A 27,704-nucleotide genomic window follows, 5' to 3' on the forward strand; every position below is an offset into this window, starting at 1 on the left:
CCTGGGGGAGGAGGACTGTTACACTGGGCCCTGGGGGAGGAGAGCTGTTACACTGGGCCCTGGGGGAGGAGGACTGTTACACTGGGCCCTGGGGGAGGAGGACTGTTACACTGGGCCCTGGGGGAGGAGAGCTGTTACACTGGGCCCTGGGGGAGGAGGACTGTTACACTGGGCCCTGGGGGAGGAGAGCTGTTACACTGGGCCCTGGGGGAGGAGGGGGGAGGAGAGCTGTTACACTGGGCCCTGGGGGAGGAGAGCTGTTACACTGGGCCCTGGGGGAGGAGAGCTGTTACACTGGGCCCTGGGGGAGGAGGGGGGAGGAGAGCTGTTACACTGGGCCCTGGGGGAGGAGAGCTGTTACACTGGGCCCTGGGGGAGGAGGACTGTTACACTGGGCCCTGGGGGAGGAGAGCTGTTACACTGGGCCCTGGGGGAGGAGAGCTGTTACACTGGGCCCTGGGGGAGGAGGACTGTTACACTGGGCCCTGGGGGAGGAGAGCTGTTACACTGGGCCCTGGGGGAGGAGGACTGTTACACTGGGCCCTGGGGGAGGAGAGCTGTCACACTGGGCCCTGGGGGAGGAGGACTGTTACACTGGGCCCTGGGGGAGGAGAGCTGTCACACTGGGCCCTGGGGGAGGAGGACTGTTACACTGGGGCCCTGGGGGAGGAGAGCTGTCACACTGGGCCCTGGGGGAGGAGGACTGTTACACTGGGCCCTGGGGGAGGAGAGCTGTTACACTGGGCCCTGGGGGAGGAGAGCTGTTACACTGGGCCCTGGGGGAGGAGGACTGTTACACTGGGCCCTGGGGGAGGAGAGCTGTTACACTGGGCCCTGGGGGAGGAGAGCTGTCACACTGGGCCCTGGGGGAGGAGAGCTGTTACACTGGGCCCTGGGGGAGGAGAGCTGTTACACTGGGCCCTGGGGGAGGAGGACTGTTACACTGGGCCCTGGGGGAGGAGAGCTGTTACACTGGGCCCTGGGGGAGGAGGACTGTTACACTGGGCCCTGGGGGAGGAGGACTGTTACACTGGGCCCTGGGGGAGGAGAGCTGTTACACTGGGCCCTGGGGGAGGAGGACTGTTACACTGGGCCCTGGGGGAGGAGAGCTGTTACACTGGGCCCTGGGGGAGGAGGGGGGAGGAGAGCTGTTACACTGGGCCCTGGGGGAGGAGAGCTGTTACACTGGGCCCTGGGGGAGGAGAGCTGTTACACTGGGCCCTGGGGGAGGAGGGGGGAGGAGAGCTGTTACACTGGGCCCTGGGGGAGGAGAGCTGTTACACTGGGCCCTGGGGGAGGAGGACTGTTACACTGGGCCCTGGGGGAGGAGAGCTGTTACACTGGGCCCTGGGGGAGGAGAGCTGTTACACTGGGCCCTGGGGGAGGAGGACTGTTACACTGGGCCCTGGGGGAGGAGAGCTGTTACACTGGGCCCTGGGGGAGGAGGACTGTTACACTGGGCCCTGGGGGAGGAGAGCTGTTACACTGGGCCCTGGGGGAGGAGGGGGGAGGAGAGCTGTTACACTGGGCCCTGGGGGAGGAGAGCTGTTACACTGGGCCCTGGGGGAGGAGAGCTGTTACACTGGGCCCTGGGGGAGGAGGGGGGAGGAGAGCTGTTACACTGGGCCCTGGGGGAGGAGAGCTGTTACACTGGGCCCTGGGGGAGGAGGACTGTTACACTGGGCCCTGGGGGAGGAGAGCTGTCACACTGGGCCCTGGGGGAGGAGGACTGTTACACTGGGCCCTGGGGGAGGAGAGCTGTCACACTGGGCCCTGGGGGAGGAGGACTGTTACACTGGGGCCCTGGGGGAGGAGAGCTGTCACACTGGGCCCTGGGGGAGGAGGACTGTTACACTGGGCCCTGGGGGAGGAGAGCTGTCACACTGGGCCCTGGGGGAGGAGGACTGTTACACTGGGCCCTGGGGGAGGAGAGCTGTTACACTGGGCCCTGGGGGAGGAGAGCTGTCACACTGGGCCCTGGGGGAGGAGAGCTGTTACACTGGGCCCTGGGGGAGGAGGACTGTTACACTGGGCCCTGGGGGAGGAGAGCTGTTACACTGGGCCCTGGGGGAGGAGAGCTGTTACACTGGGCCCTGGGGGAGGAGGACTGTTACACTGGGCCCTGGGGGAGGAGAGCTGTTACACTGGGCCCTGGGGGAGGAGGACTGTTACACTGGGCCCTGGGGGAGGAGGACTGTTACACTGGGCCCTGGGGGAGGAGAGCTGTTACACTGGGCCCTGGGGGAGGAGGACTGTTACACTGGGCCCTGGGGGAGGAGAGCTGTTACACTGGGCCCTGGGGGAGGAGGGGGGAGGAGAGCTGTTACACTGGGCCCTGGGGGAGGAGAGCTGTTACACTGGGCCCTGGGGGAGGAGAGCTGTTACACTGGGCCCTGGGGGAGGAGGGGGGAGGAGAGCTGTTACACTGGGCCCTGGGGGAGGAGAGCTGTTACACTGGGCCCTGGGGGAGGAGGACTGTTACACTGGGCCCTGGGGGAGGAGAGCTGTTACACTGGGCCCTGGGGGAGGAGAGCTGTTACACTGGGCCCTGGGGGAGGAGGACTGTTACACTGGGCCCTGGGGGAGGAGAGCTGTTACACTGGGCCCTGGGGGAGGAGGACTGTTACACTGGGCCCTGGGGGAGGAGAGCTGTTACACTGGGCCCTGGGGGAGGAGGGGGGAGGAGAGCTGTTACACTGGGCCCTGGGGGAGGAGAGCTGTTACACTGGGCCCTGGGGGAGGAGAGCTGTTACACTGGGCCCTGGGGGAGGAGGGGGGAGGAGAGCTGTTACACTGGGCCCTGGGGGAGGAGAGCTGTTACACTGGGCCCTGGGGGAGGAGAGCTGTTACACTGGGCCCTGGGGGAGGAGAGCTGTTACACTGGGCCCTGGGGGAGGAGGGGGGAGGAGAGCTGTTACACTGGGCCCTGGGGGAGGAGAGCTGTTACACTGGGCCCTGGGGGAGGAGAGCTGTTACACTGGGCCCTGGGGGAGGAGGACTGTTACACTGGGCCCTGGGGGAGGAGAGCTGTTACACTGGGCCCTGGGGGAGGAGAGCTGTTACACTGGGCCCTGGGGGAGGAGGACTGTTACACTGGGCCCTGGGGGAGGAGAGCTGTTACACTGGGCCCTGGGGGAGGAGGACTGTTACACTGGGCCCTGGGGGAGGAGAGCTGTTACACTGGGCCCTGGGGGAGGAGGGGGGAGGAGAGCTGTTACACTGGGCCCTGGGGGAGGAGAGCTGTTACACTGGGCCCTGGGGGAGGAGAGCTGTTACACTGGGCCCTGGGGGAGGAGGGGGAGGAGAGCTGTTACACTGGGCCCTGGGGGAGGAGAGCTGTTACACTGGGCCCTGGGGGAGGAGGACTGTTACACTGGGCCCTGGGGGAGGAGAGCTGTCACACTGGGCCCTGGGGGAGGAGGACTGTTACACTGGGCCCTGGGGGAGGAGAGCTGTCACACTGGGCCCTGGGGGAGGAGGACTGTTACACTGGGGCCCTGGGGGAGGAGAGCTGTCACACTGGGCCCTGGGGGAGGAGGACTGTTACACTGGGCCCTGGGGGAGGAGAGCTGTCACACTGGGCCCTGGGGGAGGAGGACTGTTACACTGGGCCCTGGGGGAGGAGAGCTGTTACACTGGGCCCTGGGGGAGGAGAGCTGTCACACTGGGCCCTGGGGGAGGAGAGCTGTTACACTGGGCCCTGGGGGAGGAGGACTGTTACACTGGGCCCTGGGGGAGGAGAGCTGTTACACTGGGCCCTGGGGGAGGAGAGCTGTTACACTGGGCCCTGGGGGAGGAGGACTGTTACACTGGGCCCTGGGGGAGGAGAGCTGTTACACTGGGCCCTGGGGGAGGAGGACTGTTACACTGGGCCCTGGGGGAGGAGGACTGTTACACTGGGCCCTGGGGGAGGAGAGCTGTTACACTGGGCCCTGGGGGAGGAGGACTGTTACACTGGGCCCTGGGGGAGGAGAGCTGTTACACTGGGCCCTGGGGGAGGAGGGGGGAGGAGAGCTGTTACACTGGGCCCTGGGGGAGGAGAGCTGTTACACTGGGCCCTGGGGGAGGAGAGCTGTTACACTGGGCCCTGGGGGAGGAGGGGGGAGGAGAGCTGTTACACTGGGCCCTGGGGGAGGAGAGCTGTTACACTGGGCCCTGGGGGAGGAGGACTGTTACACTGGGCCCTGGGGGAGGAGAGCTGTTACACTGGGCCCTGGGGGAGGAGAGCTGTTACACTGGGCCCTGGGGGAGGAGGACTGTTACACTGGGCCCTGGGGGAGGAGAGCTGTTACACTGGGCCCTGGGGGAGGAGGACTGTTACACTGGGCCCTGGGGGAGGAGAGCTGTTACACTGGGCCCTGGGGGAGGAGGGGGGAGGAGAGCTGTTACACTGGGCCCTGGGGGAGGAGAGCTGTTACACTGGGCCCTGGGGGAGGAGAGCTGTTACACTGGGCCCTGGGGGAGGAGGGGGGAGGAGAGCTGTTACACTGGGCCCTGGGGGAGGAGAGCTGTTACACTGGGCCCTGGGGGAGGAGAGCTGTTACACTGGGCCCTGGGGGAGGAGAGCTGTTACACTGGGCCCTGGGGAGGAGGGGGAGGAGAGCTGTTACACTGGGCCCTGGGGGAGGAGAGCTGTTACACTGGGCCCTGGGGGAGGAGAGCTGTTACACTGGGCCCTGGGGGAGGAGAGCTGTTACACTGGGCCCTGGGGGAGGAGGAGAGCTGTTACACTGGGCCCTGGGGGAGGAGGAGAGCTGTTACACTGGGGCCCTGGGGGAGGAGAGCTGTTACACTGGGCCCTGGGGGAGGAGGAGAGCTGTTACACTGGGCCCTGGGGGAGGAGGAGAGCTGTTACACTGGGCCCTGGGGGAGGAGAGCTGTTACACTGGGCCCTGGGGGAGGAGGAGAGCTGTTACACTGGGCCCTGGGGGAGGAGGAGAGCTGTTACACTGGGCCCTGGGGGAGGAGGAGAGCTGTTACACTGGGGCCCTGGGGGAGGAGAGCTGTTACACTGGGCCCTGGGGGAGGAGAGCTGTTACACTGGGCCCTGGGGGAGGAGGAGAGCTGTTACACTGGGCCCTGGGGGAGGAGGAGAGCTGTTACACTGGGCCCTGGGGGAGGAGGAGAGCTGTTACACTGGGGCCCTGGGGGAGGAGAGCTGTTACACTGGGCCCTGGGGGAGGAGAGCTGTTACACTGGGCCCTGGGGGAGGAGAGCTGTTACACTGGGCCCTGGGGGAGGAGAGCTGTTACACTGGGCCCTGGGGGAGGAGGACTGTTACACTGGGCCCTGGGGGAGGAGGAGAGCTGTTACACTGGGCCCTGGGGGAGGAGGAGAGCTGTTACACTGGGCCCTGGGGGAGGAGGAGAGCTGTTACACTGGGCCCTGGGGGAGGAGAGCTGTCACACTGGGCCCTGGGGGAGGAGGACTGTTACACTGGGCCCTGGGGTAGGAGGGGGAGGAGAGCTGTCACACTGGGCCCTGGGGGAGGAGAGCTGTTACACTGGGCCCTGGGGGAGGAGAGCTGTTACACTGGGCCCTGGGGGAGGAGAGCTGTTACACTGGGCCCTGGGGGAGGAGGGGGGAGGAGAGCTGTTACACTGGGCCCTGGGGGAGGAGAGCTGTTACACTGGGCCCTGGGGGAGGAGAGCTGTTACACTGGGCCCTGGGGGAGGAGAGCTGTTACACTGGGCCCTGGGGGAGGAGAGCTGTTACACTGGGCCCTGGGGGAGGAGAGCTGTTACACTGGGCCCTGGGGGAGGAGGAGAGCTGTTACACTGGGCCCTGGGGGAGGAGGAGAGCTGTTACACTGGGGCCCTGGGGGAGGAGAGCTGTTACACTGGGCCCTGGGGGAGGAGAGCTGTTACACTGGGCCCTGGGGGAGGAGGAGAGCTGTTACACTGGGCCCTGGGGGAGGAGAGCTGTTACACTGGGCCCTGGGGGAGGAGAGCTGTTACACTGGGCCCTGGGGGAGGAGGAGAGCTGTTACACTGGGCCCTGGGGGAGGAGGAGAGCTGTTACACTGGGGCCCTGGGGGAGGAGAGCTGTTACACTGGGCCCTGGGGGAGGAGAGCTGTTACACTGGGCCCTGGGGGAGGAGGAGAGCTGTTACACTGGGCCCTGGGGGAGGAGGAGAGCTGTTACACTGGGCCCTGGGGGAGGAGGAGAGCTGTTACACTGGGCCCTGGGGGAGGAGAGCTGTTACACTGGGCCCTGGGGGAGGAGAGCTGTTACACTGGGCCCTGGGGGAGGAGAGCTGTTACACTGGGCCCTGGGGGAGGAGAGCTGTTACACTGGGCCCTGGGGGAGGAGGACTGTTACACTGGGCCCTGGGGGAGGAGGAGAGCTGTTACACTGGGCCCTGGGGGAGGAGGAGAGCTGTTACACTGGGCCCTGGGGGAGGAGGAGAGCTGTTACACTGGGCCCTGGGGGAGGAGAGCTGTCACACTGGGCCCTGGGGGAGGAGGACTGTTACACTGGGCCCTGGGGGAGGAGGAGAGCTGTTACACTGGGCCCTGGGGGAGGAGGAGAGCTGTCACACTGGGCCCTGGGGGAGGAGAGCTGTTACACTGGGCCCTGGGGGAGGAGAGCTGTTACACTGGGCCCTGGGGGAGGAGAGCTGTCACACTGGGCCCTGGGGGAGGAGAGCTGTCACACTGGGCCCTGGGGGAGGAGAGCTGTTACACTGGGCCCTGGGGGAGGAGAGCTGTCACACTGGGCCCTGGGGGAGGAGAGCTGTTACACTGGGCCCTGGGGGAGGAGAGCTGTTACACTGGGCCCTGGGGGAGGAGGACTGTTACACTGGGCCCTGGGGGAGGAGAGCTGTTACACTGGGCCCTGGGGGAGGAGAGCTGTCACACTGGGCCCTGGGGGAGGAGAGCTGTTACACTGGGCCCTGGGGGAGGAGAGCTGTCACACTGGGCCCTGGGGGAGGAGAGCTGTTACACTGGGCCCTGGGGGAGGAGGACTGTTACACTGGGGCCCTGGGGGAGGAGAGCTGTCACACTGGGCCCTGGGGGAGGAGAGCTGTTACACTGGGCCCTGGGGGAGGAGGACTGTTACACTGGGCCCTGGGGGAGGAGAGCTGTCACACTGGGCCCTGGGGGAGGAGGGCTGTTACACTGGGCCCTGGGGGAGGAGGAGAGCTGTCACACTGGGCCCTGGGGGAGGAGAGCTGTTACACTGGGGCCCTGGGGGAGGAGAGCTGTTACACTGGGCCCTGGGGGAGGAGAGCTGTCACACTGGGCCCTGGGGGAGGAGGACTGTTACACTGGGCCCTGGGGGAGGAGGGCTGTTACACTGGGCCCTGGGGGAGGAGGGGGGAGGAGAGCTGTTACACTGGGGCCCTGGGGGAGGAGAGCTGTTACACTGGGCCCTGGGGGAGGAGAGCTGTTACACTGGGCCCTGGGGGAGGAGGACTGTTACACTGGGCCCTGGGGGAGGAGAGCTGTTACACTGGGCCCTGGGGAGGAGGGGGGAGGAGAGCTGTTACACTGGGCCCTGGGGGAGGAGGACTGTTACACTGGGCCCTGGGGGAGGAGGACTGTTACACTGGGCCCTGGGGGAGGAGAGCTGTTACACTGGGCCCTGGGGGAGGAGAGCTGTTACACTGGGCCCTGGGGGAGGAGGACTGTTACACTGGGCCCTGGGGGAGGAGGGGGGAGGAGAGCTGTTACACTGGGCCCTGGGGGAGGAGAGCTGTTACACTGGGCCCTGGGGGAGGAGAGCTGTTACACTGGGCCCTGGGGGAGGAGAGCTGTTACACTGGGCCCTGGGGGAGGAGGGGGGAGGAGAGCTGTTACACTGGGCCCTGGGGGAGGAGAGCTGTTACACTGGGCCCTGGGGGAGGAGAGCTGTTACACTGGGCCCTGGGGGAGGAGGGGGGAGGAGAGCTGTTACACTGGGCCCTGGGGGAGGAGAGCTGTTACACTGGGCCCTGGGGGAGGAGAGCTGTTACACTGGGCCCTGGGGGAGGAGAGCTGTTACACTGGGCCCTGGGGGAGGAGGGGGGAGGAGAGCTGTTACACTGGGCCCTGGGGGAGGAGAGCTGTTACACTGGGCCCTGGGGGAGGAGAGCTGTTACACTGGGCCCTGGGGGAGGAGAGCTGTTACACTGGGCCCTGGGGGAGGAGAGCTGTCACACTGGGCCCTGGGGGAGGAGGACTGTTACACTGGGCCCTGGGGGAGGAGAGCTGTCACACTGGGCCCTGGGGGAGGAGGACTGTTACACTGGGCCCTGGGGGAGGAGAGCTGTCACACTGGGCCCTGGGGGAGGAGGACTGTTACACTGGGCCCTGGGGGAGGAGAGCTGTCACACTGGGCCCTGGGGGAGGAGGACTGTTACACTGGGCCCTGGGGGAGGAGAGCTGTTACACTGGGCCCTGGGGGAGGAGAGCTGTCACACTGGGCCCTGGGGGAGGAGAGCTGTTACACTGGGCCCTGGGGGAGGAGGACTGTTACACTGGGCCCTGGGGGAGGAGAGCTGTTACACTGGGCCCTGGGGGAGGAGAGCTGTTACACTGGGCCCTGGGGGAGGAGGACTGTTACACTGGGCCCTGGGGGAGGAGAGCTGTTACACTGGGCCCTGGGGGAGGAGGACTGTTACACTGGGCCCTGGGGGAGGAGGACTGTTACACTGGGCCCTGGGGGAGGAGAGCTGTTACACTGGGCCCTGGGGGAGGAGGACTGTTACACTGGGCCCTGGGGGAGGAGAGCTGTTACACTGGGCCCTGGGGAGGAGGGGGGAGGAGAGCTGTTACACTGGGCCCTGGGGGAGGAGAGCTGTTACACTGGGCCCTGGGGGAGGAGAGCTGTTACACTGGGCCCTGGGGGAGGAGGGGGGAGGAGAGCTGTTACACTGGGCCCTGGGGGAGGAGAGCTGTTACACTGGGCCCTGGGGGAGGAGGACTGTTACACTGGGCCCTGGGGGAGGAGAGCTGTTACACTGGGCCCTGGGGGAGGAGAGCTGTTACACTGGGCCCTGGGGGAGGAGGAGCTGTTACACTGGGCCCTGGGGGAGGAGAGCTGTTACACTGGGCCCTGGGGGAGGAGGAGCTGTTACACTGGGCCCTGGGGGAGGAGAGCTGTTACACTGGGCCCTGGGGGAGGAGGGGGAGGAGAGCTGTTACACTGGGCCCTGGGGGAGGAGAGCTGTTACACTGGGCCCTGGGGGAGGAGAGCTGTTACACTGGGCCCTGGGGGAGGAGGGGGGAGGAGAGCTGTTACACTGGGCCCTGGGGGAGGAGAGCTGTTACACTGGGCCCTGGGGGAGGAGAGCTGTTACACTGGGCCCTGGGGGAGGAGAGCTGTTACACTGGGCCCTGGGGGAGGAGGGGGGAGGAGAGCTGTTACACTGGGCCCTGGGGGAGGAGAGCTGTTACACTGGGCCCTGGGGGAGGAGAGCTGTTACACTGGGCCCTGGGGGAGGAGAGCTGTTACACTGGGCCCTGGGGGAGGAGAGCTGTTACACTGGGCCCTGGGGGAGGAGGAGAGCTGTTACACTGGGCCCTGGGGGAGGAGGAGAGCTGTTACACTGGGGCCCTGGGGGAGGAGAGCTGTTACACTGGGCCCTGGGGGAGGAGGAGAGCTGTTACACTGGGCCCTGGGGGAGGAGGAGAGCTGTTACACTGGGCCCTGGGGGAGGAGAGCTGTTACACTGGGCCCTGGGGGAGGAGGAGAGCTGTTACACTGGGCCCTGGGGGAGGAGGAGAGCTGTTACACTGGGCCCTGGGGGAGGAGGAGAGCTGTTACACTGGGGCCCTGGGGGAGGAGAGCTGTTACACTGGGCCCTGGGGGAGGAGAGCTGTTACACTGGGCCCTGGGGGAGGAGGAGAGCTGTTACACTGGGCCCTGGGGGAGGAGGAGAGCTGTTACACTGGGCCCTGGGGGAGGAGGAGAGCTGTTACACTGGGGCCCTGGGGGAGGAGAGCTGTTACACTGGGCCCTGGGGGAGGAGAGCTGTTACACTGGGCCCTGGGGGAGGAGAGCTGTTACACTGGGCCCTGGGGGAGGAGAGCTGTTACACTGGGCCCTGGGGGAGGAGGACTGTTACACTGGGCCCTGGGGGAGGAGGAGAGCTGTTACACTGGGCCCTGGGGGAGGAGGAGAGCTGTTACACTGGGCCCTGGGGGAGGAGGAGAGCTGTTACACTGGGCCCTGGGGGAGGAGAGCTGTCACACTGGGCCCTGGGGGAGGAGGACTGTTACACTGGGCCCTGGGGTAGGAGGGGGGAGGAGAGCTGTCACACTGGGCCCTGGGGGAGGAGAGCTGTTACACTGGGCCCTGGGGGAGGAGAGCTGTTACACTGGGCCCTGGGGGAGGAGAGCTGTTACACTGGGCCCTGGGGGAGGAGGGGGGAGGAGAGCTGTTACACTGGGCCCTGGGGGAGGAGAGCTGTTACACTGGGCCCTGGGGGAGGAGAGCTGTTACACTGGGCCCTGGGGGAGGAGAGCTGTTACACTGGGCCCTGGGGGAGGAGAGCTGTTACACTGGGCCCTGGGGGAGGAGAGCTGTTACACTGGGCCCTGGGGGAGGAGGAGAGCTGTTACACTGGGCCCTGGGGGAGGAGGAGAGCTGTTACACTGGGGCCCTGGGGGAGGAGAGCTGTTACACTGGGCCCTGGGGGAGGAGAGCTGTTACACTGGGCCCTGGGGGAGGAGGAGAGCTGTTACACTGGGCCCTGGGGGAGGAGAGCTGTTACACTGGGCCCTGGGGGAGGAGAGCTGTTACACTGGGCCCTGGGGGAGGAGGAGAGCTGTTACACTGGGCCCTGGGGGAGGAGGAGAGCTGTTACACTGGGGCCCTGGGGGAGGAGAGCTGTTACACTGGGCCCTGGGGGAGGAGAGCTGTTACACTGGGCCCTGGGGGAGGAGGAGAGCTGTTACACTGGGCCCTGGGGGAGGAGGAGAGCTGTTACACTGGGCCCTGGGGGAGGAGGAGAGCTGTTACACTGGGGCCCTGGGGGAGGAGAGCTGTTACACTGGGCCCTGGGGGAGGAGAGCTGTTACACTGGGCCCTGGGGGAGGAGAGCTGTTACACTGGGCCCTGGGGGAGGAGAGCTGTTACACTGGGCCCTGGGGGAGGAGGACTGTTACACTGGGCCCTGGGGGAGGAGGAGAGCTGTTACACTGGGCCCTGGGGGAGGAGGAGAGCTGTTACACTGGGCCCTGGGGGAGGAGGAGAGCTGTTACACTGGGCCCTGGGGGAGGAGAGCTGTCACACTGGGCCCTGGGGGAGGAGGACTGTTACACTGGGCCCTGGGGGAGGAGGAGAGCTGTTACACTGGGCCCTGGGGGAGGAGGAGAGCTGTCACACTGGGCCCTGGGGGAGGAGAGCTGTTACACTGGGCCCTGGGGGAGGAGAGCTGTTACACTGGGCCCTGGGGGAGGAGAGCTGTCACACTGGGCCCTGGGGGAGGAGAGCTGTCACACTGGGCCCTGGGGGAGGAGAGCTGTTACACTGGGCCCTGGGGGAGGAGAGCTGTCACACTGGGCCCTGGGGGAGGAGAGCTGTTACACTGGGCCCTGGGGGAGGAGAGCTGTTACACTGGGCCCTGGGGGAGGAGGACTGTTACACTGGGCCCTGGGGGAGGAGAGCTGTTACACTGGGCCCTGGGGGAGGAGAGCTGTCACACTGGGCCCTGGGGGAGGAGAGCTGTTACACTGGGCCCTGGGGAGGAGAGCTGTCACACTGGGCCCTGGGGGAGGAGAGCTGTTACACTGGGCCCTGGGGGAGGAGGACTGTTACACTGGGGCCCTGGGGGAGGAGAGCTGTCACACTGGGCCCTGGGGGAGGAGAGCTGTTACACTGGGCCCTGGGGGAGGAGGACTGTTACACTGGGCCCTGGGGGAGGAGAGCTGTCACACTGGGCCCTGGGGGAGGAGGGCTGTTACACTGGGCCCTGGGGGAGGAGGAGAGCTGTCACACTGGGCCCTGGGGGAGGAGAGCTGTTACACTGGGCCCTGGGGGAGGAGAGCTGTTACACTGGGCCCTGGGGGAGGAGAGCTGTCACACTGGGCCCTGGGGGAGGAGGACTGTTACACTGGGCCCTGGGGGAGGAGGGCTGTTACACTGGGCCCTGGGGGAGGAGGGGGGAGGAGAGCTGTTACACTGGGGCCCTGGGGGAGGAGAGCTGTTACACTGGGCCCTGGGGGAGGAGAGCTGTTACACTGGGCCCTGGGGGAGGAGGACTGTTACACTGGGCCCTGGGGGAGGAGAGCTGTTACACTGGGCCCTGGGGGAGGAGGGGGAGGAGAGCTGTTACACTGGGCCCTGGGGGAGGAGGACTGTTACACTGGGCCCTGGGGGAGGAGGACTGTTACACTGGGCCCTGGGGGAGGAGAGCTGTTACACTGGGCCCTGGGGGAGGAGAGCTGTTACACTGGGCCCTGGGGGAGGAGGACTGTTACACTGGGCCCTGGGGGAGGAGGGGGGAGGAGAGCTGTTACACTGGGCCCTGGGGGAGGAGAGCTGTTACACTGGGCCCTGGGGGAGGAGAGCTGTTACACTGGGCCCTGGGGGAGGAGAGCTGTTACACTGGGCCCTGGGGGAGGAGGGGGGAGGAGAGCTGTTACACTGGGCCCTGGGGGAGGAGAGCTGTTACACTGGGCCCTGGGGGAGGAGAGCTGTTACACTGGGCCCTGGGGGAGGAGGGGGGAGGAGAGCTGTTACACTGGGCCCTGGGGGAGGAGAGCTGTTACACTGGGCCCTGGGGGAGGAGAGCTGTTACACTGGGCCCTGGGGGAGGAGAGCTGTTACACTGGGCCCTGGGGAGGAGGGGGGAGGAGAGCTGTTACACTGGGCCCTGGGGGAGGAGAGCTGTTACACTGGGCCCTGGGGGAGGAGAGCTGTTACACTGGGCCCTGGGGGAGGAGAGCTGTTACACTGGGCCCTGGGGGAGGAGAGCTGTTACACTGGGCCCTGGGGGAGGAGGAGAGCTGTTACACTGGGCCCTGGGGGAGGAGGAGAGCTGTTACACTGGGGCCCTGGGGGAGGAGAGCTGTTACACTGGGCCCTGGGGGAGGAGAGCTGTTACACTGGGCCCTGGGGGAGGAGGAGAGCTGTTACACTGGGCCCTGGGGGAGGAGAGCTGTTACACTGGGCCCTGGGGGAGGAGAGCTGTTACACTGGGCCCTGGGGGAGGAGGAGAGCTGTTACACTGGGCCCTGGGGGAGGAGGAGAGCTGTTACACTGGGGCCCTGGGGGAGGAGAGCTGTTACACTGGGCCCTGGGGGAGGAGAGCTGTTACACTGGGCCCTGGGGGAGGAGGAGAGCTGTTACACTGGGCCCTGGGGGAGGAGGAGAGCTGTTACACTGGGCCCTGGGGGAGGAGGAGAGCTGTTACACTGGGGCCCTGGGGGAGGAGAGCTGTTACACTGGGCCCTGGGGGAGGAGAGCTGTTACACTGGGCCCTGGGGGAGGAGAGCTGTTACACTGGGCCCTGGGGGAGGAGAGCTGTTACACTGGGCCCTGGGGGAGGAGGACTGTTACACTGGGCCCTGGGGGAGGAGGAGAGCTGTTACACTGGGCCCTGGGGGAGGAGGAGAGCTGTTACACTGGGCCCTGGGGGAGGAGGAGAGCTGTTACACTGGGCCCTGGGGGAGGAGAGCTGTCACACTGGGCCCTGGGGGAGGAGGACTGTTACACTGGGCCCTGGGGTAGGAGGGGGGAGGAGAGCTGTCACACTGGGCCCTGGGGGAGGAGAGCTGTTACACTGGGCCCTGGGGGAGGAGAGCTGTTACACTGGGCCCTGGGGGAGGAGAGCTGTTACACTGGGCCCTGGGGGAGGAGGGGGGAGGAGAGCTGTTACACTGGGCCCTGGGGGAGGAGAGCTGTTACACTGGGCCCTGGGGGAGGAGGGGGGAGGAGAGCTGTTACACTGGGCCCTGGGGGAGGAGGACTGTTACACTGGGCCCTGGGGGAGGAGAGCTGTTACACTGGGCCCTGGGGGAGGAGAGCTGTTACACTGGGCCCTGGGGGAGGAGGACTGTTACACTGGGCCCTGGGGGAGGAGGGGGGAGGAGAGCTGTTACACTGGGCCCTGGGGGAGGAGAGCTGTTACACTGGGCCCTGGGGGAGGAGAGCTGTTACACTGGGCCCTGGGGGAGGAGAGCTGTTACACTGGGCCCTGGGGGAGGAGGGGGGAGGAGAGCTGTTACACTGGGCCCTGGGGGAGGAGAGCTGTTACACTGGGCCCTGGGGGAGGAGAGCTGTTACACTGGGCCCTGGGGGAGGAGGGGGGAGGAGAGCTGTTACACTGGGCCCTGGGGGAGGAGAGCTGTTACACTGGGCCCTGGGGGAGGAGAGCTGTTACACTGGGCCCTGGGGGAGGAGAGCTGTTACACTGGGCCCTGGGGAGGAGGGGGGAGGAGAGCTGTTACACTGGGCCCTGGGGGAGGAGAGCTGTTACACTGGGCCCTGGGGGAGGAGAGCTGTTACACTGGGCCCTGGGGGAGGAGAGCTGTTACACTGGGCCCTGGGGGAGGAGAGCTGTTACACTGGGCCCTGGGGGAGGAGGAGAGCTGTTACACTGGGCCCTGGGGGAGGAGGAGAGCTGTTACACTGGGGCCCTGGGGGAGGAGAGCTGTTACACTGGGCCCTGGGGGAGGAGAGCTGTTACACTGGGCCCTGGGGGAGGAGGAGAGCTGTTACACTGGGCCCTGGGGGAGGAGAGCTGTTACACTGGGCCCTGGGGGAGGAGAGCTGTTACACTGGGCCCTGGGGGAGGAGGAGAGCTGTTACACTGGGCCCTGGGGGAGGAGGAGAGCTGTTACACTGGGGCCCTGGGGGAGGAGAGCTGTTACACTGGGCCCTGGGGGAGGAGAGCTGTTACACTGGGCCCTGGGGGAGGAGGAGAGCTGTTACACTGGGCCCTGGGGGAGGAGGAGAGCTGTTACACTGGGCCCTGGGGGAGGAGGAGAGCTGTTACACTGGGGCCCTGGGGGAGGAGAGCTGTTACACTGGGCCCTGGGGGAGGAGAGCTGTTACACTGGGCCCTGGGGGAGGAGAGCTGTTACACTGGGCCCTGGGGGAGGAGGACTGTTACACTGGGCCCTGGGGGAGGAGGAGAGCTGTTACACTGGGCCCTGGGGGAGGAGGAGAGCTGTTACACTGGGCCCTGGGGGAGGAGGAGAGCTGTTACACTGGGCCCTGGGGGAGGAGAGCTGTCACACTGGGCCCTGGGGGAGGAGGACTGTTACACTGGGCCCTGGGGTAGGAGGGGGGAGGAGAGCTGTCACACTGGGCCCTGGGGGAGGAGAGCTGTTACACTGGGCCCTGGGGGAGGAGAGCTGTTACACTGGGCCCTGGGGGAGGAGAGCTGTTACACTGGGCCCTGGGGGAGGAGAGCTGTTACACTGGGCCCTGGGGGAGGAGGGGGGAGGAGAGCTGTTACACTGGGCCCTGGGGGAGGAGAGCTGTTACACTGGGCCCTGGGGGAGGAGAGCTGTTACACTGGGCCCTGGGGGAGGAGAGCTGTTACACTGGGCCCTGGGGGAGGAGAGCTGTTACACTGGGCCCTGGGGGAGGAGGAGAGCTGTTACACTGGGCCCTGGGGGAGGAGGAGAGCTGTTACACTGGGGCCCTGGGGGAGGAGAGCTGTTACACTGGGCCCTGGGGGAGGAGAGCTGTTACACTGGGCCCTGGGGGAGGAGGAGAGCTGTTACACTGGGCCCTGGGGGAGGAGAGCTGTTACACTGGGCCCTGGGGGAGGAGAGCTGTTACACTGGGCCCTGGGGGAGGAGGAGAGCTGTTACACTGGGCCCTGGGGGAGGAGGAGAGCTGTTACACTGGGGCCCTGGGGGAGGAGAGCTGTTACACTGGGCCCTGGGGGAGGAGAGCTGTTACACTGGGCCCTGGGGGAGGAGGAGAGCTGTTACACTGGGCCCTGGGGGAGGAGGAGAGCTGTTACACTGGGCCCTGGGGGAGGAGGAGAGCTGTTACACTGGGGCCCTGGGGGAGGAGAGCTGTTACACTGGGCCCTGGGGGAGGAGAGCTGTTACACTGGGCCCTGGGGGAGGAGAGCTGTTACACTGGGCCCTGGGGGAGGAGAGCTGTTACACTGGGCCCTGGGGGAGGAGGACTGTTACACTGGGCCCTGGGGGAGGAGGAGAGCTGTTACACTGGGCCCTGGGGGAGGAGGAGAGCTGTTACACTGGGCCCTGGGGGAGGAGGAGAGCTGTTACACTGGGCCCTGGGGGAGGAGAGCTGTCACACTGGGCCCTGGGGGAGGAGGACTGTTACACTGGGCCCTGGGGGAGGAGGAGAGCTGTTACACTGGGCCCTGGGGGAGGAGGAGAGCTGTCACACTGGGCCCTGGGGGAGGAGAGCTGTTACACTGGGCCCTGGGGGAGGAGAGCTGTCACACTGGGCCCTGGGGGAGGAGAGCTGTCACACTGGGCCCTGGGGGAGGAGAGCTGTTACACTGGGCCCTGGGGGAGGAGAGCTGTCACACTGGGCCCTGGGGGAGGAGAGCTGTTACACTGGGCCCTGGGGGAGGAGAGCTGTTACACTGGGCCCTGGGGGAGGAGGACTGTTACACTGGGCCCTGGGGGAGGAGAGCTGTTACACTGGGCCCTGGGGGAGGAGAGCTGTCACACTGGGCCCTGGGGGAGGAGAGCTGTTACACTGGGCCCTGGGGGAGGAGAGCTGTCACACTGGGCCCTGGGGGAGGAGAGCTGTTACACTGGGCCCTGGGGGAGGAGGACTGTTACACTGGGGCCCTGGGGGAGGAGAGCTGTCACACTGGGCCCTGGGGGAGGAGAGCTGTTACACTGGGCCCTGGGGGAGGAGGACTGTTACACTGGGCCCTGGGGGAGGAGAGCTGTCACACTGGGCCCTGGGGGAGGAGAGGCTGTTACACTGGGCCCTGGGGGAGGAGGAGAGCTGTCACACTGGGCCCTGGGGGAGGAGAGCTGTTACACTGGGGCCCTGGGGGAGGAGAGCTGTTACACTGGGCCCTGGGGGAGGAGAGCTGTCACACTGGGCCCTGGGGGAGGAGGACTGTTACACTGGGCCCTGGGGGAGGAGGGCTGTTACACTGGGCCCTGGGGGAGGAGGGGGGAGGAGAGCTGTTACACTGGGCCCTGGGGGAGGAGAGCTGTCACACTGGGCCCTGGGGGAGGAGGGGGGAGGAGAGCTGTTACACTGGGCCCTGGGGGAGGAGAGCTGTCACACTGGGCCCTGGGGGAGGAGAGCTGTTACACTGGGCCCTGGGGGAGGAGAGCTGTTACACTGGGCCCTGGGGGAGGAGGACTGTTACACTGGGCCCTGGGGGAGGAGAGCTGTTACACTGGGCCCTGGGGGAGGAGAGCTGTCACACTGGGCCCTGGGGGAGGAGAGCTGTTACACTGGGCCCTGGGGGAGGAGAGCTGTCACACTGGGCCCTGGGGGAGGAGAGCTGTTACACTGGGCCCTGGGGGAGGAGGACTGTTACACTGGGGCCCTGGGGGAGGAGAGCTGTCACACTGGGCCCTGGGGGAGGAGAGCTGTTACACTGGGCCCTGGGGGAGGAGGACTGTTACACTGGGGCCCTGGGGGAGGAGAGCTGTTACACTGGGCCCTGGGGGAGGAGGAGAGCTGTTACACTGGGCCCTGGGGGAGGAGGACTGTTACACTGGGCCCTGGGGGAGGAGGAGAGCTGTCACACTGGGCCCTGGGGGAGGAGAGCTGTCACACTGGGCCCTGGGGGAGGAGGAGAGCTGTTACACTGGGCCCTGGGGGAGGAGGAGAGCTGTTACACTGGGCCCTGGGGGAGGAGGACTGTTACACTGGGCCCTGGGGGAGGAGAGCTGTTACACTGGGCCCTGGGGGAGGAGAGCTGTTACACTGGGCCCTGGGGGAGGAGAGCTGTTACACTGGGCCCTGGGGGAGGAGAGCTGTTACACTGGGCCCTGGGGGAGGAGGACTGTTACACTGGGCCCTGGGGGAGGAGGACTGTTACACTGGGCCCTGGGGGAGGAGGAGAGCTGTTACACTGGGCCCTGGGGGAGGAGAGCTGTCACACTGGGCCCTGGGGGAGGAGGACTGTTACACTGGGGCCTGGGGGAGGAGAGCTGTTACACTGGGCCCTGGGGGAGGAGGAGAGCTGTTACACTGGGCCCTGGGGGAGGAGGACTGTTACACTGGGCCCTGGGGGAGGAGAGCTGTTACACTGGGCCCTGGGGGAGGAGGACTGTTACACTGGGCCCTGGGGGAGGAGGACTGTTACACTGGGCCCTGGGGGAGGAGGGGGAGGAGAGCTGTCACACTGGGCCCTGGGGGAGGAGGAGAGCTGTTACACTGGGCCCTGGGGGAGGAGAGCTGTTACACTGGGCCCTGGGGGAGGAGGAGAGCTGTCACACTGGGCCCTGGGGGAGGAGAGCTGTTACACTGGGGCCCTGGGGGAGGAGGGGGGAGGAGAGCTGTCACACTGGGCCCTGGGGGAGGAGGAGAGCTGTTACACTGGGGCCTGGGGAGGAGGGGGAGGAGAGCTGTTACACTGGGCCCTGGGGGAGGAGAGCTGTCACACTGGGCCCTGGGGGAGGAGAGCTGTTACACTGGGCCCTGGGGGAGGAGGGGGGAGGAGAGCTGTCACACTGGGCCCTGGGGGAGGAGAGCTGTTACACTGGGCCCTGGGGGAGGAGGAGAGCTGTTACACTGGGCCCTGGGGGAGGAGGACTGTTACACTGGGGCCCTGGGGGAGGAGAGCTGTTACACTGGGCCCTGGGGGAGGAGAGCTGTTACACTGGGCCCTGGGGGAGGAGAGCTGTTACACTGGGGCCCTGGGGGAGGAGGAGAGCTGTTACACTGGGCCCTGGGGGAGGAGGACTGTTACACTGGGCCCTGGGGGAGGAGGACTGTTACACTGGGCCCTGGGGGAGGAGAGCTGTTACACTGGGGCCCTGGGGGAGGAGAGCTGTTACACTGGGCCCTGGGGGAGGAGAGCTGTCACACTGGGCCCTGGGGGAGGAGGACTGTTACACTGGGCCCTGGGGGAGGAGGGCTGTTACACTGGGCCCTGGGGGAGGAGGGGGGAGGAGAGCTGTTACACTGGGCCCTGGGGGAGGAGAGCTGTCACACTGGGCCCTGGGGGAGGAGGGGGGAGGAGAGCTGTTACACTGGGCCCTGGGGGAGGAGAGCTGTCACACTGGGCCCTGGGGGAGGAGAGCTGTTACACTGGGCCCTGGGGGAGGAGAGCTGTTACACTGGGCCCTGGGGGAGGAGGACTGTTACACTGGGCCCTGGGGGAGGAGAGCTGTTACACTGGGCCCTGGGGGAGGAGAGCTGTTACACTGGGCCCTGGGGGAGGAGAGCTGTTACACTGGGCCCTGGGGGAGGAGAGCTGTTACACTGGGCCCTGGGGGAGGAGAGCTGTCACACTGGGCCCTGGGGGAGGAGAGCTGTTACACTGGGCCCTGGGGGAGGAGAGCTGTCACACTGGGCCCTGGGGGAGGAGAGCTGTTACACTGGGCCCTGGGGGAGGAGGACTGTTACACTGGGGCCCTGGGGGAGGAGAGCTGTTACACTGGGCCCTGGGGGAGGAGGAGAGCTGTTACACTGGGCCCTGGGGGAGGAGGACTGTTACACTGGGCCCTGGGGGAGGAGGAGAGCTGTCACACTGGGCCCTGGGGGAGGAGAGCTGTCACACTGGGGCCCTGGGGGAGGAGGAGAGCTGTTACACTGGGCCCTGGGGGAGGAGGAGAGCTGTTACACTGGGCCCTGGGGGAGGAGGACTGTTACACTGGGCCCTGGGGGAGGAGAGCTGTTACACTGGGCCCTGGGGGAGGAGAGCTGTTACACTGGGCCCTGGGGGAGGAGAGCTGTTACACTGGGCCCTGGGGGAGGAGAGCTGTTACACTGGGCCCTGGGGGAGGAGGACTGTTACACTGGGCCCTGGGGGAGGAGGACTGTTACACTGGGCCCTGGGGGAGGAGGAGAGCTGTTACACTGGGCCCTGGGGGAGGAGAGCTGTCACACTGGGCCCTGGGGGAGGAGGACTGTTACACTGGGGCCTGGGGGAGGAGGAGAGCTGTTACACTGGGCCCTGGGGGAGGAGGACTGTTACACTGGGCCCTGGGGGAGGAGAGCTGTTACACTGGGCCCTGGGGGAGGAGGACTGTTACACTGGGCCCTGGGGGAGGAGGACTGTTACACTGGGCCCTGGGGGAGGAGGGGGGAGGAGAGCTGTCACACTGGGCCCTGGGGGAGGAGGAGAGCTGTTACACTGGGCCCTGGGGGAGGAGGACTGTTACACTGGGGCCCTGGGGGAGGAGAGCTGTTACACTGGGCCCTGGGGGAGGAGAGCTGTTACACTGGGCCCTGGGGGAGGAGGAGAGCTGTTACACTGGGCCCTGGGGGAGGAGGACTGTTACACTGGGCCCTGGGGGAGGAGAGCTGTTACACTGGGCCCTGGGGGAGGAGGGGGGAGGAGAGCTGTCACACTGGGCCCTGGGGGAGGAGAGCTGTTACACTGGGGCCCTGGGGGAGGAGAGCTGTTACACTGGGCCCTGGGGGAGGAGAGCTGTTACACTGGGCCCTGGGGGAGGAGGAGAGCTGTCACACTGGGCCCTGGGGGAGGAGAGCTGTTACACTGGGGCCCTGGGGGAGGAGGGGGGAGGAGAGCTGTCACACTGGGCCCTGGGGGAGGAGGAGAGCTGTTACACTGGGGCCTGGGGGAGGAGGGGGGAGGAGAGCTGTTACACTGGGCCCTGGGGGAGGAGAGCTGTCACACTGGGCCCTGGGGGAGGAGAGCTGTTACACTGGGCCCTGGGGGAGGAGGGGGGAGGAGAGCTGTCACACTGGGCCCTGGGGGAGGAGAGCTGTTACACTGGGCCCTGGGGGAGGAGGAGAGCTGTTACACTGGGCCCTGGGGGAGGAGGACTGTTACACTGGGGCCTTGGGGGAGGAGAGCTGTTACACTGGGCCCTGGGGGAGGAGAGCTGTTACACTGGGCCCTGGGGGAGGAGAGCTGTTACACTGGGGCCCTGGGGGAGGAGGAGAGCTGTTACACTGGGCCCTGGGGGAGGAGGACTGTTACACTGGGCCCTGGGGGAGGAGGACTGTTACACTGGGCCCTGGGGGAGGAGAGCTGTTACACTGGGCCCTGGGGGAGGAGGGGGGAGGAGAGCTGTCACACTGGGCCCTGGGGGAGGAGAGCTGTTACACTGGGCCCTGGGGGAGGAGGAGAGCTGTTACACTGGGCCCTGGGGGAGGAGGACTGTTACACTGGGCCCTGGGGGAGGAGAGCTGTTACACTGGGCCCTGGGGGAGGAGGACTGTTACACTGGGCCCTGGGGGAGGAGGAGAGCTGTTACACTGGGCCCTGGGGGAGGAGAGCTGTCACACTGGGCCCTGGGGGAGGAGGACTGTTACACTGGGGCCCTGGGGGAGGAGGAGAGCTGTTACACTGGGCCCTGGGGGAGGAGAGCTGTTACACTGGGCCCTGGGGGAGGAGAGCTGTTACACTGGGCCCTGGGGGAGGAGGAGGACTGTTACACTGGGCCCTGGGGGAGGAGGACTGTTACACTGGGCCCTGGGGGAGGAGGAGAGCTGTTACACTGGGCCCTGGGGGAGGAGGAGGACTGTTACACTGGGCCCTGGGGGAGGAGGACTGTTACACTGGGCCCTGGGGGAGGAGAGCTGTTACACTGGGCCCTGGGGGAGGAGGACTGTTACACTGGGCCCTGGGGGAGGAGAGCTGTCACACTGGGCCCTGGGGGAGGAGAGCTGTTACACTGGGCCCTGGGGGAGGAGAGCTGTCACACTGGGCCCTGGGGGAGGAGAGCTGTTACACTGGGCCCTGGGGGAGGAGGAGAGCTGTTACACTGGGCCCTGGGGGAGGAGGACTGTTACACTGGGGCCCTGGGGGAGGAGAGCTGTTACACTGGGCCCTGGGGGAGGAGAGCTGTTACACTGGGGCCCTGGGGGAGGAGGAGAGCTGTTACACTGGGCCCTGGGGGAGGAGGACTGTTACACTGGGCCCTGGGGGAGGAGAGCTGTTACACTGGGCCCTGGGGGAGGAGGGGGGAGGAGAGCTGTCACACTGGGCCCTGGGGGAGGAGAGCTGTTACACTGGGGCCCTGGGGGAGGAGAGCTGTTACACTGGGCCCTGGGGGAGGAGAGCTGTTACACTGGGCCCTGGGGGAGGAGGAGAGCTGTCACACTGGGCCCTGGGGGAGGAGAGCTGTTACACTGGGGCCCTGGGGGAGGAGGGGGGAGGAGAGCTGTCACACTGGGCCCTGGGGGAGGAGGAGAGCTGTTACACTGGGCCCTGGGGGAGGAGAGCTGTCACACTGGGCCCTGGGGGAGGAGAGCTGTTACACTGGGCCCTGGGGGAGGAGGAGAGCTGTTACACTGGGCCCTGGGGGAGGAGGACTGTTACACTGGGGCCCTGGGGGAGGAGAGCTGTCACACTGGGCCCTGGGGGAGGAGGACTGTTACACTGGGCCCTGGGGGAGGAGAGCTGTTACACTGGGCCCTGGGGGAGGAGAGCTGTTACACTGGGGCCCTGGGGGAGGAGGAGAGCTGTTACACTGGGCCCTGGGGGAGGAGGACTGTTACACTGGGCCCTGGGGGAGGAGGACTGTTACACTGGGCCCTGGGGGAGGAGGGGGGAGGAGAGCTGTCACACTGGGCCCTGGGGGAGGAGAGCTGTTACACTGGGGCCCTGGGGGAGGAGAGCCGTTACACTGGGCCCTGGGGGAGGAGAGCTGTTACACTGGGCCCTGGGGGAGGAGGAGAGCTGTCACACTGGGCCCTGGGGGAGGAGAGCTGTTACACTGGGGCCCTGGGGGAGGAGGAGAGCTGTTACACTGGGCCCTGGGGGAGGAGAGCTGTTACACTGGGCCCTGGGGGAGGAGAGCTGTTACACTGGGCCCTGGGGGAGGAGAGCTGTCACACTGGGCCCTGGGGGAGGAGAGCTGTTACACTGGGCCCTGGGGGAGGAGGAGAGCTGTTACACTGGGCCCTGGGGGAGGAGGAGAGCTGTTACACTGGGCCCTGGGGGAGGAGGAGAGCTGTTACACTGGGCCCTGGGGGAGGAGGGGGGAGAGGGGTACCACTCACCCCTGCAGCAGCACCACATCCCCCAGCGTGCTGAACATCTGGTACAGTCCAGATGCCTCGTTGACCCGCCTCAGCAGCCAGCTAAGCAGCTGATTGGTCCACAGCTTTGTTACCGGCCAGGGGTTGCTATGGTAACGCTGCTCCAACAGTCGGTGAACTGCCCGCACTGAGAAGAGAAGGATGGTTAGGAGTGGTTACCAGGTGTGTGTGTGTGTAGTACCAGATATGTGTGTGTGTGTAGTACCAGGTGTGCGTGTGTACCAGGTGTGTGTGTGTGTAGTACCAGGTGTATGTGTGTGTACCAGGTGCGTGTGTGTGTACCAGGTGTATGTGTGTACCAGGTGTGTGTGTAGTACCAGGTGTGTGTGTGTGTACCAGGTGTATGTGTGTATTAGGTGTGTGTGTACCAGGTGCGTGTGTGTGTGTACCAGGTGTATGTGTGTACCAGGTGTGTGTGTGTACCAGGTGTATGTGTGTATTAGGTGTGTGTGTGTGTACCAGGTGTATGTGTGTACCAGGTGTGTGTGTGTGTACCAGGTGTATGTGTGTATTAGGTGTGTGTGTACCAGGTGCGTGTGTGTACGTACCAGGTGTATGTGTGTACCAGGTGTGTGTGTGTACCAGGTGTGTGCGTGTGTACCAGGTGTGTGCGTGTGTACCAGGTGTGTGTAGTACCAGGTGTGTGTAGTACCAGGTGTGTGTGTGTGTGTGTGTACCAGGTGTGTGTGTGTGTACCAGGTGTGTGTACCAGGTGTGTGTATCAGGTGTGTAGTACCAGGTGTGTGTGTGTACCAGGTGTATGTGTGTGTGTATCAGGTGTGTGTGTACCAGGTGTGTGTACCAGGTGTGTGTGTGTGTGTACCAGGTGTGTGTGTGTACCCGTGTAGCGGAAGCCGTGTATGAAGCCCCCAGCAGAGGAGCGGTAGTCTCTGGCGTGGGCGGCGGCTCCCAGAACAAACAGCCCCGGGGTTCCACGGCCCTCGTACCACGCCGTCACTCCTGGCAACCGCCCCCTGACACCCTCACTGCTGGGGGGCCTGGCAGAGCTGGGGGGAGGGGGCAACAGAGTTAGGAAGTGGGGTAAAACAGTTAGTAGGGGGTAACAGAGTTATTGGTGATGACATCATCATCCTCCTACCTGTCAAATATGCTGAAGTTGAAGCGGAACCCCAGACAGCGAATCACGCGGTCGTAAGGCTGTCTCAGGGAGAAGTTGTCATTGTGATAGGCCGGCAGATGGGAGGGGTTAACCTCTGACCTGTTTCTGCCTTGTAGGAGCTCCGCCAGTGTGAGGTACAGCTGCCTCCTCCTCCCCCCCGCGTCCCTCCTCTTCTTCCTCCTCCTCCTCCTCCTCCCCCTGACAGCACTCCCCTCCTCCTCTTCCTCCTCCTCGTCCTCCTCCCCTCCCCGGGGCAGGATGGCAATGTCCTCCAGGCGTCCCTCCACCAGCCCGTCCAGAGACTTCAGCTGGTACGTGTCCAACAGCTCGTTGTTCACGGCCCTGCGTGGTCAGGAGGTCGTCAATAAGAGGTTATTAACAGGGTTTATAACAGGCTTAATAGCTGGGTTTATAACAGATCAGGGTTAGGAAGCACTCAATAAGAGGGTAATAAAAGGGCAATAACAGTGTTAATAATGTTTAATAACAGGGTTTATACCAGGGTTAATGACAGTGTTAATACCAGGGCATAGGGAGTCAGGTGGCTAAGTGGTGAGGGAATCGGGCTAGTAATCCGAAGGTTGCCAGTTCGATTCCCGGTCATGCCGACTGACGTTGTGTCCTTGGGCAAGGCATTTCACCCTACTTGCCTCGGGGGAATGTCCCTGTACTTACTGTAAGTCGCTCTGGATAAGAGCGTCTGCTAAATGACTAAAATGTAAATGTAAATGCATACCGGAGGTCTCCTACGTAGTGCGTCTGCCAGGCGAGCCGGACAGGGCTGGGGCTGTAGAGGTGCACCCTGCTGGCCCTTCCCAGCATGCTCTGGGCCGTCTCGAAGGCTGCATTGCCCTTCCCCAGGATCAGCACGGCCTGGTCGCGGTACTGCTCCGGGTCCACAGGGATGGACTCGTAGCCCTCCACCAGCTGCCAGCCCTCAAACTGGACTTGCTGGGGAACCCATAGCCCCGTGGACACCAGCAGGACTCTGGGAGGGGGGCAGGGGGACAGGGGGACAGGGAGAGGGATAAAGGGTGACATAAAAACAGAATCAATGGTCTTCCTCCGCCCCCTCCTCCTGTCCTCCCCCTCTCCTCTCCTCTCTTCCCCCCCCCCTCCCTCACCTGCACTGGTACTCCTGTCCTTGGTGGGTGGTGAGGGTGTATGTCCTGGTGGAGTCCGGCCCAGAGGCGCTGACTCGTGCCACATCCTCCCCGTACCTCACAGTGAGGTCCAGCTTGTGCTCGTACAGTGCCAGGTACCGCGGCAACGCCTCGGCCCTCGGGTACAGCTCCCGGCTGACTCGTTGGAACAGCAGGTCGGGCCTGTCACTCAGGAGGGAGTTCCAATCGTGTCGCAGGTTGAACTCTGGGTTCCGCCTCCCGGTGTAGATCTTGTTGATGCTGATCAGCTTCCTGTGGCGCGGGTAGCTTGGGAGTAAAACGCCACAAAATGACGGTGGATGACGTCAAAGAACAGTTTTTTTATTGGAAAAAAAAAAATCTTTAAATTGAACAATATATAAAAAGTTTCAAGTGTACTTAAACATATCAATAAAAGTTAATGGAAAAAAGAAGAGACTGAGAGAAGCAGCAAACGGCAACGACATCGACACAGGTAGGAAGAGACTCCAGGCCCGGGTCACGACCCCTGACACAAGCCCTCCCTGCCTCTGACCCCTGCCTCTGACCCCTGCCTCTGACCCCTGCCTCTGACCCATATGTGTAGTGTGTGTGTCTCACATGTTGAAGAAGCTGCCGGGTCCAGAGTTCCTCTCCAGGATGATGTAATCCCTCTGTGCCCGCTGCAGGAAGTAGCCCATCTGCAGGCCTGCAGGACCCGCCCCCAGCACGCAGTAGTCATGGCGACGGGAGGCGTTGTGGCCGTTATTCTGGTCTCCATGGAGACGGTGGGGCAGAGTTGTCAGGAGGACCATAAGATGGAGGAGGGCGCCGGCCATGACACCTAGAGAGACAAGTTTATACATGACCTGGAGATCCTACAGCTGGAGATCCTACAGCTGGAGATCCTACAGGAAGGAGATCCTACAGCTGGAGATCCTACAGCTGGAGATCCTACAGCTGGAGATCCTACAGGAAGGAGATCCTACAGGAAGGAGATCCTACAGCTGGAGATCCTACAGGAAGGAGATCCTACAGGAAGGAGATACAGATGGGAAACTAAAAAGGTCTGTTGCATCTAGGATTTATCAGAACTGTGTTGTTGTAGACGGGATCGTGGCAGCAATAACGTGAAGTGCGATCACTTCTGCCCAACCAAACCCACCAAACATTCACTGCGTTTTTTAATTATTAGTAAATAAAGGCGTGCATTCCCCATATTTATGTAGCAAGCGTGTGATGGTACACTCGTCTACAGGGTAGCCTGTATGTATCTTCGTTTCAAGTAAGTTTAAGATGTGCATTGTACCTATATAAACCGAGGTAACACCGTATTTACCTGCGGGCCTCCGGTCCCGAGAGAGACCCCGTGCTCTCCTTAAACTCACCCCCACCACATCAGCCCTCGGCTGCGGAGGATGCGGCGGTATTCGCCCGTTATTCCAGCTGCGCTCCGTGAGCCGAGATGGAACGATAAACAGACGTTGAAAGTTAGTTTACCTGTAGGTGCGGTGTATTCTAATCCCGGTAGATCTCGTGGTTTGTCATCAGCCTGGGACGGTAACAGACCTACATTTTTAAAAACGGTCTGGTTTTGTAAGGGAGCCCGCGCCCCCTTCTCGAGACCCAGCATCCTAGCCCCGCCCCCTGCAACCCGCTGACCTATGATGACCGAGCATGCGTTTGAAAACAAGATTACCGGTATTCTAAATAATTTTAAAATTAGTTCACTTTTATAATTCCGTAAATCCATTATCCTGTTGAAATAACGATATTACTCAAAAGTACATGACGTCATATTATACACCTCATTTTCTGGCTTTTAATTCGCGGATACATTTGATTATTTATAGTAAATATAAAACAGACGTTTCCACACTGTCAGCCTCCAGGGGCCTGTTCCATAAAGGCCACTCAAAAAATGGGATTAAAGTATCAAACCTGACTTGAATAAACAGGTCAGTCGTGGCTAAAGCAGTTCCATGCTAAGACTGTGCTAGCCTCAAAATGGTAAATCGAGAAATAAAAAAGGAGGTTTTGGCAAAATTAAAATTGATGTAGGCTACAAACTGAAATTTGAATTTGGCAACATGAATACCAAGCAGGCACTCAGAAGGTGACAACCCTAACTGGGTGTGAATTTAAACCCAACCTGTGTGCAATAACCAACCCAGAATCCTTTGCAAAAGAACTGAATACTTTTGATGCCCACTTTGATACTCAGGATGACTGAATGTGAAAGATGGTTGAGAGTTCTCCCTCCACCAGACCCCAAAGACAGAGGAGGTAGGGCGCCAGCATAGCCGAGCTGGACAAGAGTAAGACCCCTGGGCCCGACGGCGTCCCAGCGGACCCCTGGGCCCGACGGCGTCCCAGCGACCCCT

General features: G+C 64.1%; 2 protein-coding genes across 2 annotated transcripts in view; one reads left to right on the top strand and one right to left on the bottom strand.

Annotated features, from left to right (window-relative positions):
• foxred2 (FAD-dependent oxidoreductase domain containing 2) overlaps positions 1-26,949 on the bottom strand; it is a 32,205-nt gene extending 5,256 nt beyond the window's left edge. The window contains exons 1-7 of the mRNA XM_062455157.1: positions 26,821-26,949; positions 25,942-26,164; positions 25,324-25,629; positions 24,936-25,187; positions 24,179-24,541; positions 23,920-24,086; positions 23,041-23,206 (exon numbers count right to left, since the gene is read on the bottom strand). Coding sequence (XP_062311141.1) covers positions 23,041-23,206; positions 23,920-24,086; positions 24,179-24,541; positions 24,936-25,187; positions 25,324-25,629; positions 25,942-26,159 — 1,472 coding nt within the window. The 5' untranslated portion in view covers positions 26,160-26,164; positions 26,821-26,949. The remainder of the gene's footprint in view (positions 1-23,040; positions 23,207-23,919; positions 24,087-24,178; positions 24,542-24,935; positions 25,188-25,323; positions 25,630-25,941; positions 26,165-26,820) is intronic.
• Positions 1-27,704, top strand: part of smarca4a (SWI/SNF related, matrix associated, actin dependent regulator of chromatin, subfamily a, member 4a) — a 176,768-nt gene that overhangs the window by 142,780 nt on the left and 6,284 nt on the right. The window lies entirely within an intron of this gene.

The sequence above is a fragment of the Osmerus eperlanus genome, chromosome 2 (assembly GCF_963692335.1).
Source record: "Osmerus eperlanus chromosome 2, fOsmEpe2.1, whole genome shotgun sequence".
Taxonomy (NCBI): Eukaryota; Metazoa; Chordata; class Actinopteri; order Osmeriformes; family Osmeridae; genus Osmerus; species Osmerus eperlanus.